Source organism: Rhinolophus ferrumequinum, chromosome 28 (genome assembly GCF_004115265.2).
Source record: "Rhinolophus ferrumequinum isolate MPI-CBG mRhiFer1 chromosome 28, mRhiFer1_v1.p, whole genome shotgun sequence".
NCBI lineage: Eukaryota > Metazoa > Chordata > Mammalia > Chiroptera > Rhinolophidae > Rhinolophus > Rhinolophus ferrumequinum.
The window spans coordinates 13,841,505-13,858,684 of record NC_046311.1 but is presented as its reverse complement, the minus strand read 5'-3'; the positions used below and the strand labels follow the sequence as shown (position 1 = coordinate 13,858,684).

At 46.1% G+C, this 17,180-nt stretch overlaps 1 protein-coding gene across 2 annotated transcripts; it reads right to left on the bottom strand.

Annotated features, from left to right (window-relative positions):
• Positions 1–955: 955 nt before the first annotated feature.
• On the bottom strand, positions 956–17,059 carry MPHOSPH10 (M-phase phosphoprotein 10). 2 transcript variants are annotated; one of them, XM_033100374.1, is made up of 11 exons: positions 16,649–17,059; positions 14,349–15,027; positions 13,652–13,815; positions 12,955–13,126; positions 10,891–11,032; positions 9,983–10,050; positions 9,201–9,338; positions 6,774–6,884; positions 2,752–2,859; positions 1,581–1,811; positions 956–1,191 (listed from the first exon to the last, which is right to left on the bottom strand). In XM_033100374.1, the coding sequence occupies exons 1-11, from the start codon at positions 16,735–16,737 to the stop codon at positions 1,042–1,044; spliced, it is 2,052 nt and encodes a 683-aa protein (XP_032956265.1). In that variant the 5' UTR covers positions 16,738–17,059; the 3' UTR covers positions 956–1,041. The 2 variants fall into 2 exon arrangements, with proteins under 2 accessions (XP_032956265.1, XP_032956266.1); XM_033100375.1 differs by lacking the exon at positions 16,649–17,059 and adding an exon at positions 15,489–15,704.
• Positions 17,060–17,180: the final 121 nt, after the last annotated feature.

Sequence of the window (17,180 nt, the reverse complement as noted above, 5' to 3'; positions counted from 1 at the left end):
TCTACTTCTGGAATTTTCCCTTTTAATATTTCCAGACTGCTATTGACCACGTGCAAATGAAATGGTGGAAAGCAAAACGGTGGATAAGGGGGAACTACTGTAATGAGGGAGTGGTGAATTGGGGGTATTTATTACTTTTCAAAATATAGTTTGTGAGGCTATATAATTTATCATAATGGCTACGTTTAACAACTGAAAAATGACTGAAAGTGTATCAGTCAGCTCTTAAGCACTGAGGCCAGCTGCTTCCAGCATCCCCTAGAATGACCCAGAATGTAAGCTTTCTGAGCACAGGGGTCCTTTGCCGTGGCAACAGTGGCCAGCCCTGGGTAATTACTCCATAAACGTGTAGAACGAGCACGTGAATAAACCAAAGAAAAGGCACATAAACGGAATTCATCTACTAATACGTATTGAGTGCCTCTCGTGCGAGGTCCTGTCTGTCCTTGACTCTGACAACATGGCAGTGGACAGACAGGAGGAGGAATGGGATGGGGACGCTGAATCTGTGGGCCCTGTCTACCTTCCTAGCCGTACTCGCCTTCTATCACGTGTGGGCCACACGTGTCCTCTACACGTCTGACTGCGCATGGCGCTCTATAGCCTATGCGCCTTTCAGGTGACGAGATCATTTCCCAAGAGGAGAGATTCAGGCACATGCACGAGAATCCCACTGTTTTGTGAAAGAAGGAAATCAAGACCCCAAAGAGTGAGGACCTCTGTAGGCAGCTGGTTGTGACGGGGGTGGCTGGCTCCGGTGCCCTTCTCAGCCTGCAGGCCAGCTCCCTCGCCGGCGTGCCCAAGCTGGCTGTCACGTGGGCCCAGTGTGGGAACAGCCTCGGGAGCTCGGTCCTGCTCCCTACCCAAAGCAAGCAAGACGGGGCTTCGCAAAGACAGCTTGGAGTTGGTCTTTTCACACTGTGCAACTCCCAAATATCTGCCATCCATGCCAAGAAAAGTTCTCAAAAATTTTATTTATAAAGCAGAATGATCACAGACTACAAGCTTATGCATTAAGAGTTACGTTATATTCAAAATATATTACAGCTTTAATTTATGAACGGAAATGTCCTGTCGTTTCTTCTTTTTCTTTTCTGTCTTCTTTGCGTCACTGATTTGCATTTTTACTTGATCTTGTAATTTAGAAAAGAACGCTTGAGATGACTTTAAGGCTTTGTCTTTACCTTCATCCTGCAATTAAAAATAATACAGGCTCATGTACAAAACGAGCTTCTAGGTGAAACAGCCAAATGATGACAACCGTCTATAAAAGTATAAACCTAAGAAAGGACTAGAGGAAATTGTGAAAACTCAAACCAGTCGGCATAAAGGTCCTCATTCCACACATTCTATGCTGCCACGATGTTCTGGTGATTTACGGGAGGGGCAGGAGAAAACTGCTGAGCCCCGGGTGACTCTGCGGACCCCACCTGACAAACCCCAGTGTAAGGCTGCGGCCTTGGCACTCCGCAGGGGGGTGGCATCCCCGGCTGTCACTCAGGTCGAATGCTTGTCACCTATAGCTTGCCACCCGCGGCCCCTCCCAGCCCCCCTCTGCCCGTTTCTGGCCCGAGCCCTACCTTGAGCAGCGAGGCTCTGCCTGCTTTGGTCAGCTGCTTTAACGTCTCTGCCGCTGCTGCTTTGCTGTACTTCCCGGCTTGGTCTGCGTTGCTCTTTTCCAGGACTTTTCTTCGCCTTTCCTTCTCCTTTATTTTCAGACGCTTCTGGTATTTCTTTTTCCTCCTTTCTCGTTTCTTGTCTGTAGCTGTTTTCTCAGCAGTGGTTTTCATATCTCCAGCCTTATTTTTTTCCTATTAAAAAAGAACCACCAACATACCAGTTCATCTGATGTCTCGGGAGACGAGAAGAGAAGCACCTACAGGGAATTGGGCCATGAGCAGCACACCAGTGGTCAAGTGAGTGCAGAGCCCCCCACTGCGCCCGGTAACTCAGCTCCTTGACCGGGAATGCACTGACCCCCTCCACTGGCACTACAGTCCCAGCCCCCTTACCAAGGCGGTCTGGAGAGCTGGGCGGTCAGGCTGACACCCCCAGAGGAGCCAGCCCCCCGGAGCACTCAGAGTCCAGCACGGGCTGCAGGACACGCCCGAGGCAGCCGCACACTAAGCGGCGCTGACAGCCACGGGGCTGGCGGCAGGCTCCCCTAGCGGGGAGGAGGACGGCCAGTGGATCACTTCCTCTCCTCTGCTCAGCTGCCAGCCTAGCCGCCAGGGCTACCACCTGCGGAGGTGGCAGCGGGTGTAGCAGGCGAGCGAGGCGGGAGACAGGGCTGTGCTGCCCCGCCGCCGGGAGGACAGGCACCGGCAGGAAGCTTCGTCACTGTCCTGTACAGACAGGCGCTGCCGCGTCTGCCAACATCCTCATGCTCTGCTCCAGAGCGCTTCCATGACTGGCGAGCATTACATGGACAAAACAAGGGCGTGCTGACATTAAAGCATCGCTAGTGCAGAAGCAACACACGCAATTGTTCTAAACCGAACGTCTAACCCTTACATGGGACCACAGTGGGTATTTAGCAGCAGTTCTTAGAGCTGCTTCGCATACTACTGCCTGGTCACAGAAGACTGCTGCTTGAATGTTTTATAACATTGTTAGTTTGATTACACTTAGAAACCGCTGAGATGTGACAGAACAAGAACTACACACTGAAGGAGAACACCGTTCCATGGAGGCCTAGCCACAAGCTGCTAAGTCACACACACACTTAATGCTCCAGCTCCGGCTCCTTACCTTGACCTCCTCTGGGGCCAGGAGGGCTGCGTCGCTGACACTCACTGGGGCCACTTCCTCCATGGTTATGGCCGGCAGATTGGACACAACTTTCATCTCTGGAACAGGCTAGAAAAGAGACAATCCATTCAACAAGAAGTCAGAAGTAGCCTAATATAAAGCATGTGAACTACAAATCTACTAAGGTATAATGTCTAAAATATTTTATGGAGATTATTTAAAACGTGAGGTATGTTGACGGCAAAAGCCTTACGCTAACCAGAATGATGGCAGAATTGGTGAGCAGAACTGGCTGCCTGAGAATTTTCAGATACCTGAGTATTTCAGGGTCTTCTCTGTCTTAACTACACCAAGAGCACTACATCCTACACCTTTGGATGACATTTCTGACATTTTCAGTTCTTCCATCTGTTACTGGACTATTTCCATCTGCCATGCAAGTGTGTGTTCTCAAACAATCTTATCTACTGTTCAATAGAAACCATTGATTTATGTAAATATATCTCGCCCTTGGTTATGGGGAATAAAGCTGACTGTAAGAAATATATGGAAAAAGATGTAAGGAAAAATGCTTACTTGGGGAAGAAAAGTCAAAACAGACTGAGAAACAAATTTTCTCATTTTCCTGCTACTAAAACAGATTTTAATAGACAGAAATAAGAAATGATATTGCTTTGAAATGAGTTGCTTTGCAAAACTGAAACAGGACTGCAATGAATGAAACCTATAAATTATAAAAAGGAGAAAAGAATGCAACGCTAACTGAAAGGCCATTTGTTCTTTGTATAGCCTTTTTTCTTTTTGTGAAAGACTTGCCCAAGAAATCCGGAAATGATACCAGGTTTCGTACTGATTATGGTAATAAAAGGACACTGGTGATGATTCATCCAATGCACTGATGTTCTTTGCCACCTACTGCTCACACATCTCTGCGAGGGGCACCAGTGGACAGGGACGCTGTCGGCTGGGGGTGGTGGGGGGGCGTAAAGGGTGAAGTGTGGGAACAGGGGGGGTCCTGAGGGAGCACAGGACGGACTCAGGAAAAAGGGCTGCACTGCAAAGCCCCCCACTGATTCCTTCACACACTCATGTTCCTGATCACAGTCCCGCCCATGTTCCAGTTCACCAGGCAGATATGTGCCCCAGGAAACTTCATAAAGAACAAAAACGAGCCATCAACATGACAGGATCCTAGATTCTAAATAAGAGAAAAATGTCAGTGTGAGAAAGAAATCATTTTGTTCCACTCAACCACTATTCAATTATTTATCAGAAAGTGTTCCATTCTACAATTTAAAGAGGAACACGGAGGACATGGAGGGAGCCCGAACGACAACAAAAAGTGACAGCTGGCTGACACACTCTAAGAGACAGCTCGTGAAATACCAACCTGAACTTGAAAAAAGTAATATCAAAGGGGAACCCACATGACAAACCACAGTTCTGAAGAGGAAGGAAGGAAAAAAGGCTTTTAAATGGGGGGATGTAGGCACATCCAGCCCTTGTTCAGTTCCCAGGATCCCCAGGGACACCCAAGGGCTTCCCCTCGTCAGGCCCCGGGCTAGTGTGACAACCACAGCCATGGACACACCACATTTGTGCTGGCGTGAGAACGAGTGGAGAAAATTAACAACCAACCAACGACTGCGATTGTGCCCTGATGCTACGAGGGAAAGGAAGGGCCTAGTGACAAACGCAGGGAGGGAGGAGAGGGCGTTTAGCCGGAGGCCTCGGAGTGGAAGCGCAGCCGTGGGCCCAGGGAAGAGCCCAGCAGGAAAGCGCCAGGAGGGGTGGGGGAGGAGCCAGGTCGCGTGGGGCCTCGTAAGGGAGCATGTCCTTCCCATCAGGAAGGCTTTTTCACAGTACACCTGCTAGCCACGAGGGGCCGAGGAATTCCTCTCTTCTCTTCATTTATTTTACAGCCCGTACTAGGCACTTTATAAATCTCAAGATGGCCCCTGTCATGCAATTTGCACCTCAGTTAAACAAAACCGAAGAGCAGGTGACAAAAGCTTTCCGTCTGTCAGAGAGAACAAACAGATTCGCACAGGAAAAATCACACAACCGTCAAAGGATCAGACAGCATCTTGGAGATTACTCCTGTACGGATCAAACGTGAAGCCTCAGCCTAAGTCACACAGCTGGTTAGGGGCAGAACAGGATTTGGAGTTCTTGACCGCTACGCTAGTCCTGGATTCATGACATATATTCCAGATGACAACTAGACACACCAAGGGGCAACAGGTGAGCAGGTACCAACAGGATGCTACAGGCACATTTAAGGGCTTCGCAGAGGTGTGAGTAGGAGAGGAAGCTCCAAAGCGCTGGCACTGAGACAAACTGGGGTGGGAGCCAAACGGGCAGAGGGAGAGCCCTGGAGAGGGAGCCTGGCCAGGGGGCACCCTGCAGTGGGTGCAGAGGGCAAGGCCAGGGTTAGGTCTGCCCCTCCCACCCCAAGCCTGGTTCCTCATCTGCAAAATGGAAAGAGGAATACCTGCCTGTTTTGGGGGTTCTGAGTTAATGCACAGGGGCACTGACGACATCCAGATGGAGACAAGTGGGGCCCAACTGTAGCCCTCCTCACAAGCCATCAGTGTGAAAACCCCGGGAGCCGGGCCTGAGGCCGAAGCAACCCCCTGGACCGCAGAGGCCGAGAAAGGACCACGTTAGACGGTAAAAGCAGAGGCTTCACTCTGCCCACGTCACCCCTCCCCCGGGCCAGCACAGCGCCCCACGGAGAGGGCCCCCCGAGAACAGAGCCCAGAGGGGACTTCCGACGCCCAGTTGCAGGACGCCTCTGGGTAGGTCCAATCATGCCCGCCTCACGGGGACAACTGAGGCAGTGTGTGGGGCCTGAGCACTGGGGAGCGGACCCGGGTGGGGGGGTAGGCTTGCAGCAGCCCGCGCTCTGACCTCGGCACACTGTGTTCTTCCTCGCAGCAGCAACCACACCCCGCCTCCCCAATCCACTCTGGCCAGTAAAGACCCCAGCCGGGGGCTCTGCCCATCTGCAGAGCCAAGCCAGCTGTCTGGCTTAAAGAGACACCTGCACCCCCACGTTCACTGCGGCATTATTTACAATGGCCAAGACATGGAAACAACCTAAGTGTCCATCAATGGATGAATGGATACAGAAGATGTGATACACATACATATATAAAATATTCCTCAGCCATAAAAGGAAATCCTGCCACGTGGGACAGCATGAATGGACCTTGAGGGTGTTATGCTAAGTGAGAGAAGTCAGACAGAGAAAGACAAATACCGTATGATGTCACTTCAATGTGAAGACTAAAAAAACCCGAACTGACAGAAACAGACCAGACTGGCAGCAGCCAGAGGCGGGGGCGGGGGCAATGAGTGAAGGTGGTCAAAGACATAAACTTGTAGTTATAGGGTAAATCAGTTCTGGGGCTGTCCTGTACAACATGGTGACTACGTTAACAATACCGTAGTGTAGATCTGCAAGCTGCTAGGAGTGGAGCTGAGAAGTTCTCAGCACGAGAACTCCGGGAGGCGATGGATGTTAACTAGACTTACTGTGGTAATCGTTCTGCAATATATACCTGTATCAAATCATGATGCTCTACATCTTAAGCTTACAAATGTTATGTGTCAATCATATTTCAATAAAACGGGGGCAAACGGAGTTAATGTACAAAAAGGCTCACATAGCAGGTGTTCAGTACATGCCAGTTATAAACGCCAGTCTTCAAACCAACCTCAGAAGGAAAACGCAAACGAAGACAGAACGAGGATGAAGGGTGAGAAGTGAGGCGACCCTGTGGCTGAGGCTGAGGGTCTCCCGGTCCCACCGGAGATCAGGCTGGATCAGCAGGGGAGCCTGACCTGTCACGGGACCGGAAGCGAGCATTCCTTGTGGGAGGCCCTGCCTGGGATTTACAGGGAGTTCCTTCCTGCAGGTTTGTATCCTGAAACCCCCCCGAGAGCTAGCCTCACAAAAGCTCAGAGAGGAGTTAGGATCACATGGGCTGTACCCCCACACGGGAACGCTAACATACCGGCTTAGGGATGAAGTGGAAGTTGGAGAGAGCGTCCAGTTTTAAGAAGAGGGAGTCCATCATCTTCTGGATTTCCACGTGCTCTGGATTTTCTTCTTCTGCAGTTTTTTGCTTAGGAAGTAAGCGCAGCAACGTCAGACTAAGCCACTTAGTACACACCACAGGACAAAACACTCAAGACCAACGAGGGCACTGCCCGTTTCTCATCATCTAGGCTTCAGCTCCCAGGAGACCCTCAAGGCAGAATCAGGGATCAATCCCACAAAGGTGCCAGCACGTCCCGAGGAGGAAGTGTGATGCACGTCGGGACGTGTGGCCATTCCCGCCAGCATTTGGAACTTCTGTCAAGAATTAAGCTATTCCCACTAGGATGGCTACCACTACAACAGGAAAACACCAAGTGTTGGCGAGGATGTGGAGAAATTGGAGCCCTTGTGCACTGTCGATGAGCAAGTCAGATGGCACAGCCGCTGTGGAAAGGAGTTTGGCAGTTCCTTTAAGTTACACAGAATTAGCACCCGAGCCAGCAATCCCACACTTAGAAATATAAGAGAATTAAACACATGTCCATGTACACGTATGTTCAGAGCACTACTGGCAGGAGCCAAAAGGCCAAACTAGTCCAAACGCTCATCTACTGATGAGTGGGTAAGAAATGGTGGTATATCTATGCAACGGAATGTTCTTCAGCCATGAAAAGGAAATGGAGTATGACACATGCCACAATCCGTGAAAACATTACAAGTGAAAGAAGTTAGACACAGACTGTCACATGTATTCCATTTAGGTGAAATATATAGGTAACACGGGCTGGTGCTCGCCAGAGGCTGGGCTGTCAGACGACAGGGGAACACCTACTTAATGGGTAGGGTCTTTATTTGGGGTGATGAAAATGTGTTGGAACTAGAGATAGTGTGTACGCAACACTGCATGTGCTAAATTAAATGTCCCTGAACTGTTCACTTTTAAATGGTTAATTTTATGTTATGTGAATCTCATCTCAATTAAATAAATAATAATAATAAAAAGAACCAAGGTGTTAGTATAAGCTTCGTAACATTATCCAAATATCCACTTGCATTATAGGGGCTTTTTTTCTTTTATGCAATTTCTTAAAGATTTATTCTGGTTAAATCAAATTGAAAAAAACCAATAGCAGTTTTCATTTTACTGAAGAGAAAAGGCAAACTTCATACTTTTCTTTTCCCAATGCCCAAAATTTCGTTTGCTCTTTGCTCTCAGAAATGGGAAGCAGCTGCCTCCAGGAGCCCGATGCCAGACTTGCACCCAGGTCTGTGCCCACTGCCAGTCATCAGAGCCCACCTTCCAGCCCTGTGCCAGCACCTCTTACCACCTCTTACGATTCCAACGTAACTCATACTTTTTTTCCGAAACATGTCGCTTTGCCTCCTCCCAGAGAACACTGTTGAAACCATACACGATATACAGCCCTTCCCTGAATACACACTATCTGACAATAAAAGCTGTTTGCCATCACCTTGGCCGTGACCTCTAGTATGGTTTCCAAACCTCGGGAAATACTGACCATCAGCCCCAGGCTGACTCTTAATGGAATCGGTTCAGAATTAGCCTAAATGAAGTCCATTCTCATGAAACTGGGACCCGGCTGGACCTCCAAGATGCAGCTCAAACATGTGCCAGTTGTCCTGGCCCCCACTTAATTTGAAGTCTCATGGGTCCCAAGTACTTCCTGTAGCTACTGAATCTCCGGAAAGCAGCCAGGCGAAGTTCAATGGGCAGCTACCGAGGCGGCCACACGTTCCTCCAGCTACTGCCCAGGTGCAAAGACACCTGCAAGAATTTTAACTCAGACCTTCCGGTTCTTCACACTGGCATCAAGGGCTCTTGCTAATTAACAAAATCTGGTAGGAATCTCAAGTGGCTTTTGCAGAATAAAAATGTCATCTCATCCCCACACACATATTGACCACAAGCCTCATACATCAAATGTAAAGGAATAATGTGCAATTATTATAGTGGGACTATAATACTTTTGGAAATATGACTTTGTCCTATTTAACCAGAGATTTTTTTTTAAGAATCTGAGTAAAAAGCAATCAAAAGCAAAAACCAGCAGGGCTACACATCTGAATAAATTCACAGATGTTATAAAATACATCAGTAAGTTCAAAAGTATGAATGAGAAATGATTTTAAAATGGTAGCTGGAAAGTTAATAACTATCTGTGACTGTGCCAGGGGACCAATGACTAATTGTGAAACAACCCGCCCCCCACCGCTCCCCTCAGTGGGACTCCTGTACCCCATTTGTCCAGGTCACTTGAGGTCGCCCAAGAACTCAAGACTTCTGTTTCGTGAACTGCAGCCCTTGCAGTGCAATCAGCAGAGCCGGGTCTCTGCTTCTCTTCCTGTGGTCGTGGCGGGTTTGCCTCAGGGGCTTCCTTACCTGGCTGAGTTTCAGGTACTCCTGTTCATAAATTTCAGCAAGGCTCAGTTTGCTCTTCTCATGGTCTAATGTTAAACGCTTTTTATACTCATATGCGTCTTCTTTAGGCTTCTCTTTACGTACTACATCATCCCAAGCCTGAAATAGAAGGGCAGGTGGAACATAAATTCACAAAATCGGTCATTTCTTTCTCGGCTCCCTTAAGAATCTTCCTCTGGAGTATCTATCGTCATTCCAGGGGAAGCAAACTGTAGCACAAAGGAAGGAATTTTCAACCTCCAAAATGACTATTCAAGTCGCATCACACACGTAATAAAGTCATCTCTTAACCCACATGTCATGTACCTGAGTTTTACTCTGAGTTTACAAATTAAGATCAATTCTTAAACTAAAGCTCTTTGCTACATTTCTAACATTTGAAGAAAAAACAGGCCCTTCATTTGTCACACCAGATACTGTATGTAGACCAAGGGTCCCGCGTGTGACCCTGTCAGGTCAGCATACCCGCCAGCCTCCACCAGCTTCATCCAGCACCACCCAACAGGCCAGCAAGGCGCGTGGGAGGCTGGCAAAGACCGGCGACCTCCTTCTCCTCTGGTACAACGCCTGTCTTTTCAGGTCACCAGGGAACAAAAGCTGAGGATACCTCCAGAGGTTTTAAATGAAGAACTGATACAAACAAAATTTCTCTGATAGTGTTATTCCTATTCCCAAAACACTCTCATAAGATTTCTGAAACTTTCTGTGAATTTTAAATTAAGTTCATTTTCATTCTTACTGACCTGATCTCTGATCCTCTGCTTAATGATATCTTCCAATTGAAGGGTGGTTTCCTCTGTGATCACAGGCGCTGAGGGAAACAGAACATGTGCTCATTAGGTAGATGGAAACTGGACCAGAGGTTCTCAAAGGGTGGTCCTTAAACCAGCAGCACCAACACCTGGGAACTTGTTAGAAATGCGACTTCTTGGGCCCCACCCCACACCCCCTGAATTGCAGAGTGGGGGAAAGGAGACACCTATCTGTGCTGTAAGTAGCCCTCCTGACGTTCCCTCCAGTTGAGAAACACAAAACTAGATTATACATGGTAGTAAGTGCTGACAATTTTACTCTATGCATCTGGGGATTCTGTCTTTTCCATTTCCTCTAGCACTGAATAAAATGGAAATTCACTTTGACTTCATGGGTACAAGAAAGAATTTTGATGAGAATGACCAGGGTTTCTGGCTGGGCTCACAATTTAATCAGTGGACAATGACAACAGGCACTGTAAACAGATCACGAGCAGAAATCGATTATGGACTATATATTAGGACTACATATTAGTGTATTAGTAATTCTTGGGTGGATGTATTACCGTCATTATGGTGGCTATGCAGGAGAATGTCCTAGTTCTTAGAAGGTACAAGCAAAAGCACTTAGGAGTAAAGCGTCATGATACGGGCAACTTAACTTTCAAATGATTCAGTGGAAAAGTACACACACACATACGTAGGGGAGAAAAAGCAAATAGAACAAAATGTTAAGAGTTGTGGACCCACTTGGATGGCACACATTTTTGCTGTACTAGTTTTTCATCTCTTCTGTACCGGAAAGCTTTTAAAATAAAGAGTTGGGGAGAAAAGACTATTCATTGGAGTCTCCGTGAAACAGACCCCAGGAACAGCAGGAGCCCAGCCGGCTGACGCACCCAGGCGGACTGCGTGGTCGAAATACAGGGTCTCCTCTAGGAGGCTGTTTTCTGGCCGCTTCTGTGCTGTCACTTCCCCTTGAAGCTGCCACGGTTTCTTTTCCAACAACTCTTTTTCCAAAGACGCGATTTTTTCATTCATCTGCAAAAGAGACAAAAAGAGTTATTTACACATTTAGGAAACAAAATTAGACGTCCAGGTGAGTAAAAGCAACTAATATTTTTGAAAGTGGGAAGGTAGGACATGTATTGTTCCTCAATACGGTTCTGTTTCGTTCTTGCCACCTTCTATTCTGCCAACAGTGACTTTCTGTTCCTGTCACTTGAGGTGGGGTGAGGAGCTGCAGGTGATCTCTTTCCCCATTGATCTGAAATGCCATGTTTATAATACACTAACTAAATCCCCCCAGAAGCATTCAGGTATATTTCTGGGCTCCTATCTATTCACAAGCCACCACCAATTTCAATGAGTAGAGCATTCCAAGATTAAGTAATATTTTTGATAAGAACATTAGTATCTGATGGAGCCTCACTCTTTTGACGCCACACACCCAATTCAAATACTCTCTAACTTCTAAAAGACAACATCTATAATGTAGTGAATAAAATGCCAGCTTTTTCAGCTAACTTACTGAATTCTCGTATTGATCCTAATAGCTTTTCAGTTCATGTGCTTGGTTTTTCTGGTATCCTCTGCAAACATTAATGCTTTCATTTCAATTTTTCTTACCTCTGATCTTTTTATTTTGCAGCTGCACTAGTTAACACTTCTATAAGAATGTTCAATACCAGTGGTAATGGTAATAGTGGACATTTTGTCTTATTCTTGATTTTGAACGGATGTTTCTAGAATTTTACCATTAAGCATGATGACACCTTTTGCCAAGATGTATGTATATTTCACTAGGAGTGAAAAAAATTAGGAATGGATATTGAATTTTATCAATGTCTTTTTGACATATATGGAGGTGACCATATGGTTTTTCTCCTTAACCTATTACAACTAAGAATTAAATTAATAGATTTCCTAATCCCAAATCAAGATGAGGGCCACTTGGCTGCTGTGACATTATCCTTTCACTGTGCTATGTTGGATTTTTGCATCCCTATTCACAAAATGAGACTGCGTGTATGTGTGTGTGTGTGTTTTAATGTTACCTTTGTCAGGTTTCGGTATTCATATTACAAAAGTTTCACAAGAAAAAGGTTTGGAAACTCTACTCTTTGTATGTGGGAACTAATTTAAGCAGCATTTAATTACGTATTTTTTAAAAGTTTGATATAATTTCCCGGTAAAACTAAACTTGCTTTTCTTTCTTTTTTTTTAGGGGGTGTGTAGGAGAGAAGGACATTAACTCAATGAAAATTTCTTATTTTCTTTTATGATGCTTTTTTTTTCTCTTAGGCTTTGTCTTCCGGGGATGATGTGACAATCATAGATTTGACTCAGATTCTCTATTTTTTTAAAAAATAATTCTTTGATATCCTTGGTACCTTTCGTTATTTACCTATACTCATTTCTAATTATCTGATACAATTTTAAGGTGGTTAAATGATACAGCCAAATGATTGGAGCCAGGCTGTTATCTATTATTTTCAAATGACATTTCATTTGTCTGAAATCATGTCACATGAAAAGGATTTTTGTCAACTTTGGAGATGTCATTGAGGTGGTATTAATTAAAATTCAGACTGTGGCACTCACAAAAACCAACCAAAGAGACAGGCAGTACCCTGAAGAGAAGCTACCAACAGTTACAAGGAGAGGTTCACAGGACAGCGAATTAGGAAAAGCGTGCTGCAGTGTGAAGGCAGCAGGGTCAGAGAAAAGAAACCCCAGATTAAAAGCCCCAGCTGGGAAACCCATCACTGATTTTTGCAAATTAGCTTCTTTCCACTTGGGCATCTGCATATAGTATGCTGTAGAGAGCTGCAACGTTTGTGTTGTTTTTTTAAAAGACAATTAAGCGTTCCACCAAGAAAAACACTTGAGATTAGTTAGTAGTCTTTGAGTTCCAGTCACGTTAAGCATTTAAAAAAATTCCTTATATTCCTATTTATTACCTTTTCCTGTCTTTTTTCAAAAGAGGATTTAACTTCATCAGAATCTTTCTGTACATTCAAGGTATCTGTAGCTTCAGTTTCTTCATCATCTGGCAAAGCAAAAGTCACTCTTTTCGAGGTTTCTTTATGTTGTTTCATGTCTTCACTTGTTTCAAGGTCATTATCTTCATCCCTGTAATAACAAAACATGTGTGAAAGGACAAACACCACTTTTCATCAGGAAATCAAGCAGAAACAAGTTTTCTAGTAATTAAAGTGTTCTTCTGGATACTAAAACAACTAAATATTCAGAATGGCTGAAGTCATTCAGTTATTAAAGAACAAAAGCAGGAATTATTTAGGTGAAATAGAACAAAAAGTGTCCAACATAAAGTAAATTCGTCATCAATCTATAGCACAAACATATCTCACAAACACACCAACAGGGTCATTTCACTGGCACACAAAAACAAATCAAAGCTCCGTGTAGTAACGACCTGATGACAACGCCAGGGACGTCTGTCGCCAGTAGATGACCTCTAATGCCTCTTTAAATTGAGCCTTTCTTCTGGCTACCTTGAGGCTCTATGATCTCAGAGAAGCCACGATCTCATCTCATAGAATCTAACTGAGAACAAACGTGTCTAACAACTGTGAATATCCAGGTATGCCTGGGCAGCTCCTGCCTCCAATGGAGAGAATGATTCAAAACACTCACGTTTCAGAAATGCTTTCTTCTTCTTCTTCTTCTTCTTCTTCAGCAATTTCTTCCTCTTCTTCATCTGAACCCAGTTCGCCATCAGGAACACTTGCTATGTCTTCATCACTTTCAACTGGATCAAAGAAATCTTTGTATTTCAGGTTTCTGGAACTTTTACCTGACTAAAACAAAGACTTTTAGGATTTTTAATCAAGGATGGAAAACTGCATTAAATCACACCTGTATGCACATTACATAGGGATAATTGGCCAACTAATAACACTACCATAAAAACTACTAGACCATAACAAGCTGAATGGAAGCACCGATTCATTCATAACTGCTAAGACAGAGCACACTGTTCCTATCACTAAACCTTCTAACTACAATTATTTACAAAATATCCCTGCCTAAATACAGTGTACAAATGCCTTCCTTTCACTATTATTTCTAGTGCTTGTTGAAAATATATGTTTGAGGGAAATTTCTGAATATCTCTAATGTGTGATTATGGTTCTGAAGCTACAAGTGTTTTATGATAAGGAAGTAATGGCATTGGTTTAATTTGCCCAGTCAGTTTTTTTCAGCTGATCTAAATTTTTCCCTTATGCCCTGGTGAGTTTCGAGGTGTTTTTAAACCTCTCCTAGAGACACAGAACTGAAACTGATTTGAGGATGGTAGAAAGAACTCTTTTTCGTCCCTCCCAGACTTTACCTTCAGTGTCTGCCTTCCGGACAGTCCGCCCTCATCTTCATCAGAATCGACATCTTCAAAAAGATCAATGTCGTCTTCCTCAGAGTCATCCTTTTGCTCCTCTTCTTTTTCCATGTTTTCTAAAAAGGTTTCCATCTCAGCTAGTTTGAAGAATTTATCATCTACTAGGGACTTTTCTCTTGGTTTCCTGGGCACTTTGTTTTGTAGCTTGCTCTGCTGTTCCAATTTGCTGATATCAAAGTCAAGGTCAGAATCCTCGTCACTGAAGACTGGGCTTTTCCTCAAATCAGACCTGCTCGCGTTTCTAGCTGTCTCATCCTGGTTGGGATCCTCACCACTCAGGTCTGACGCTTCCTCCCCCTCCTCCACGTCTTGCTCTAGGTCCTCCTGGCCAGCAGCCCCCACCTCTGAGCCGTCCTCCTCACACTCGTGCTCTTCAGTTTCTGGGAGAAGACTGAGGTCTCCATCTTTAATGGTTTCACTCACTGCATTCTCGAAGTACTGTAAGACCGGCTCGTTCTGCAGTTCCAGTTGTTGCCAGATTTGCTCATCATCAAAACTGTCTATCATCAGTTTTCGTAAAGGACTCCCGTGGAGCCTGTCCTTTTCTAGTAGTTTATTAAAGTCATAAAGTACTTTCGTTAAAGAAGTGAAGTTTGATGCCAATTCGTTTTGAATCCTAATAAGGAGGCAGAGAGAGGAAGTAAAATGAGATTTCACAGAACTTTGAATTAAAAAAAAAAGCCCAATTCTTGTGCAAAATCAAATTGGAATGAAATGTCAATTTTAAGTGTAGCTTCTGGTCCCCAACAGTGGACAGTCACGCTCATGAGCCCCCTTAATATATAAAAGTGTCAACTCAGTATCTGTGAATCTGTTCTATGGATTTTAGGCAAAGAAACCGTCACAGATCTATTAGCCTAGTTATATTGTGAATCTTAGCCTTAAATTCTCAACCCTGCTACATTATATGCCACTCTATTCATTCCGTCAGCCAGTGGTCAACACTTGCTTTGGCAAGAGTGGTCAGAGAATACCTCTGAAGCCGTGACATCTGAGATGAGACCTGCTCATAAGGAGACAGTCTCACAAAGATCTGGACACATGTACTCCAGGCAGAAGAAATAGCAAGAACAAGACCTGAGATGGAAATGAGCTCGGCGAGTTCAAATGAAGAATAGAAAAGCCAGCAAGGCTGGACTGTGGTGAAGGAGGCAGCAGATGACATTAAAAAGGTAGGTGGGAGCGGAATCACGCAGGGCTCAGAAGTCAGAGCTCGCTGTTTTAAGGGTAAAGAGGAGCCATCAGAAGGTTTTCGGCAGAGGAGCAAAACGATGTAATTTATGTTTTGGAAAGAGGGCCTGTGGAGGAAAAGGAATGAAAAAGGGCTGATTAGGAGGTTAATGTGGACTTTGAGGCAAAGGCGGATTTAGAACTCTGTTCAGATTACAGCAGTGGATACAGTGGGAAGTAGTCAAATTTACAATATAGTTTGGAGACAGAACTGACAGTTTTTGCTAATGAATGAGATGTAGAACTGCGACAAAGGAACACCTGAAAGAGGTAGCTTAGTTCTAGGTCTGAACAACTGCAAAGCGAGAGGTGATTACTGAGACCGGAAGGCAGGTGGTGGATGGAGCATGGGGAAAGGATCCCAAAGCAGAGAACAGGGGAGCAAATGGGGCCCAGGATTCACTTTGGACCATGTTCAACTTAAGATGCTGAGACTATACCGGCTGCAGTTGCTGTGAGCCTGGAGCTCAAGGGAGAGTGTGAAATAGACATCTGAGAGCCATGTTTTCACAGATCGTATTTTAAGTCCTTCCACAAAACACAAAGTGTGTATGCTGGGAAGAGAGGTGAAAGACAGTCCTTAATTCTCAGGAAGTTCAGTCGTGGGGGTGGGAAGACAAGCGACAAGTTACTATAATACTTTCAATGAAGTATGATGATGGGTAAATACGCACTGGGTGCTTTGCGAGCTTGTGGGGGGGAAAGAGGAACGAATCTAGCGCGCGGGTGTGTGTATAGAGGGATTAGGGGATGCCTAAGACTCAATGGAGACCTCTGGAGGTTAATAACTGAGCTTAGCTTGATTTCAACAGCACACGACTGGGACATCCGCACAGTACAGCTTTTAACAATTTAAAATTTTGGGATAAATCAGGGGAGCTGAAATTGGGGGAAAAGAGACCTCGGCTTCCCTTTACCTTCCCGGACTCCGGCATTTGGCAGGGGCCCGCAGCCCGCGCCCACTAGAGACCTGGGCCGAACCCCGAGCCCGGGCTCTGCGCACTTACGTGAGGAAGCATTCCGGCCGGCCGGTGGCTTTACCAACCTCTCCCAGACAGCGCTCCAGGGTCTGTCGACGCCAGACCCCGGAGGCCATGGCTGTAACTCCGCACGCAGCGCCGCACGCGAAGGAAAACGGCCCGGAAGCCGCACCACAAAGAGGCGCGTCGCGCCACCTAGAGCCCAGCGGCAAAGGTGCCGCGCAAACACGTTCCGGCGAGGTTGCCGGGCGCTCAGGCAACAAGGCCGGAGAGTCCGGCACCTTTTCCGGGGACACACGCCCAGCTAGAGCCAATGGGAGCCCGAGACCTTCACTGCGCTGGCGCAGGGGGCCTGTTTTGTATTCCTGACGGGCCCACAAGGGGTGACGCGTCCTCCCTTTAAGTGGTTTCCACACGTCGTAGTGTAGAGAAGGGGCGCGCCCCCAGCCCGCACAGACACGCTCGGCTCTCGTACGCCCCGCCCCGGGGCTTTGCCCCGCCCCTTCGCCCACTTCTGGCCACGTTGCCCCGCCCCTCGGCCTCGCCCCGCCCCGCACCG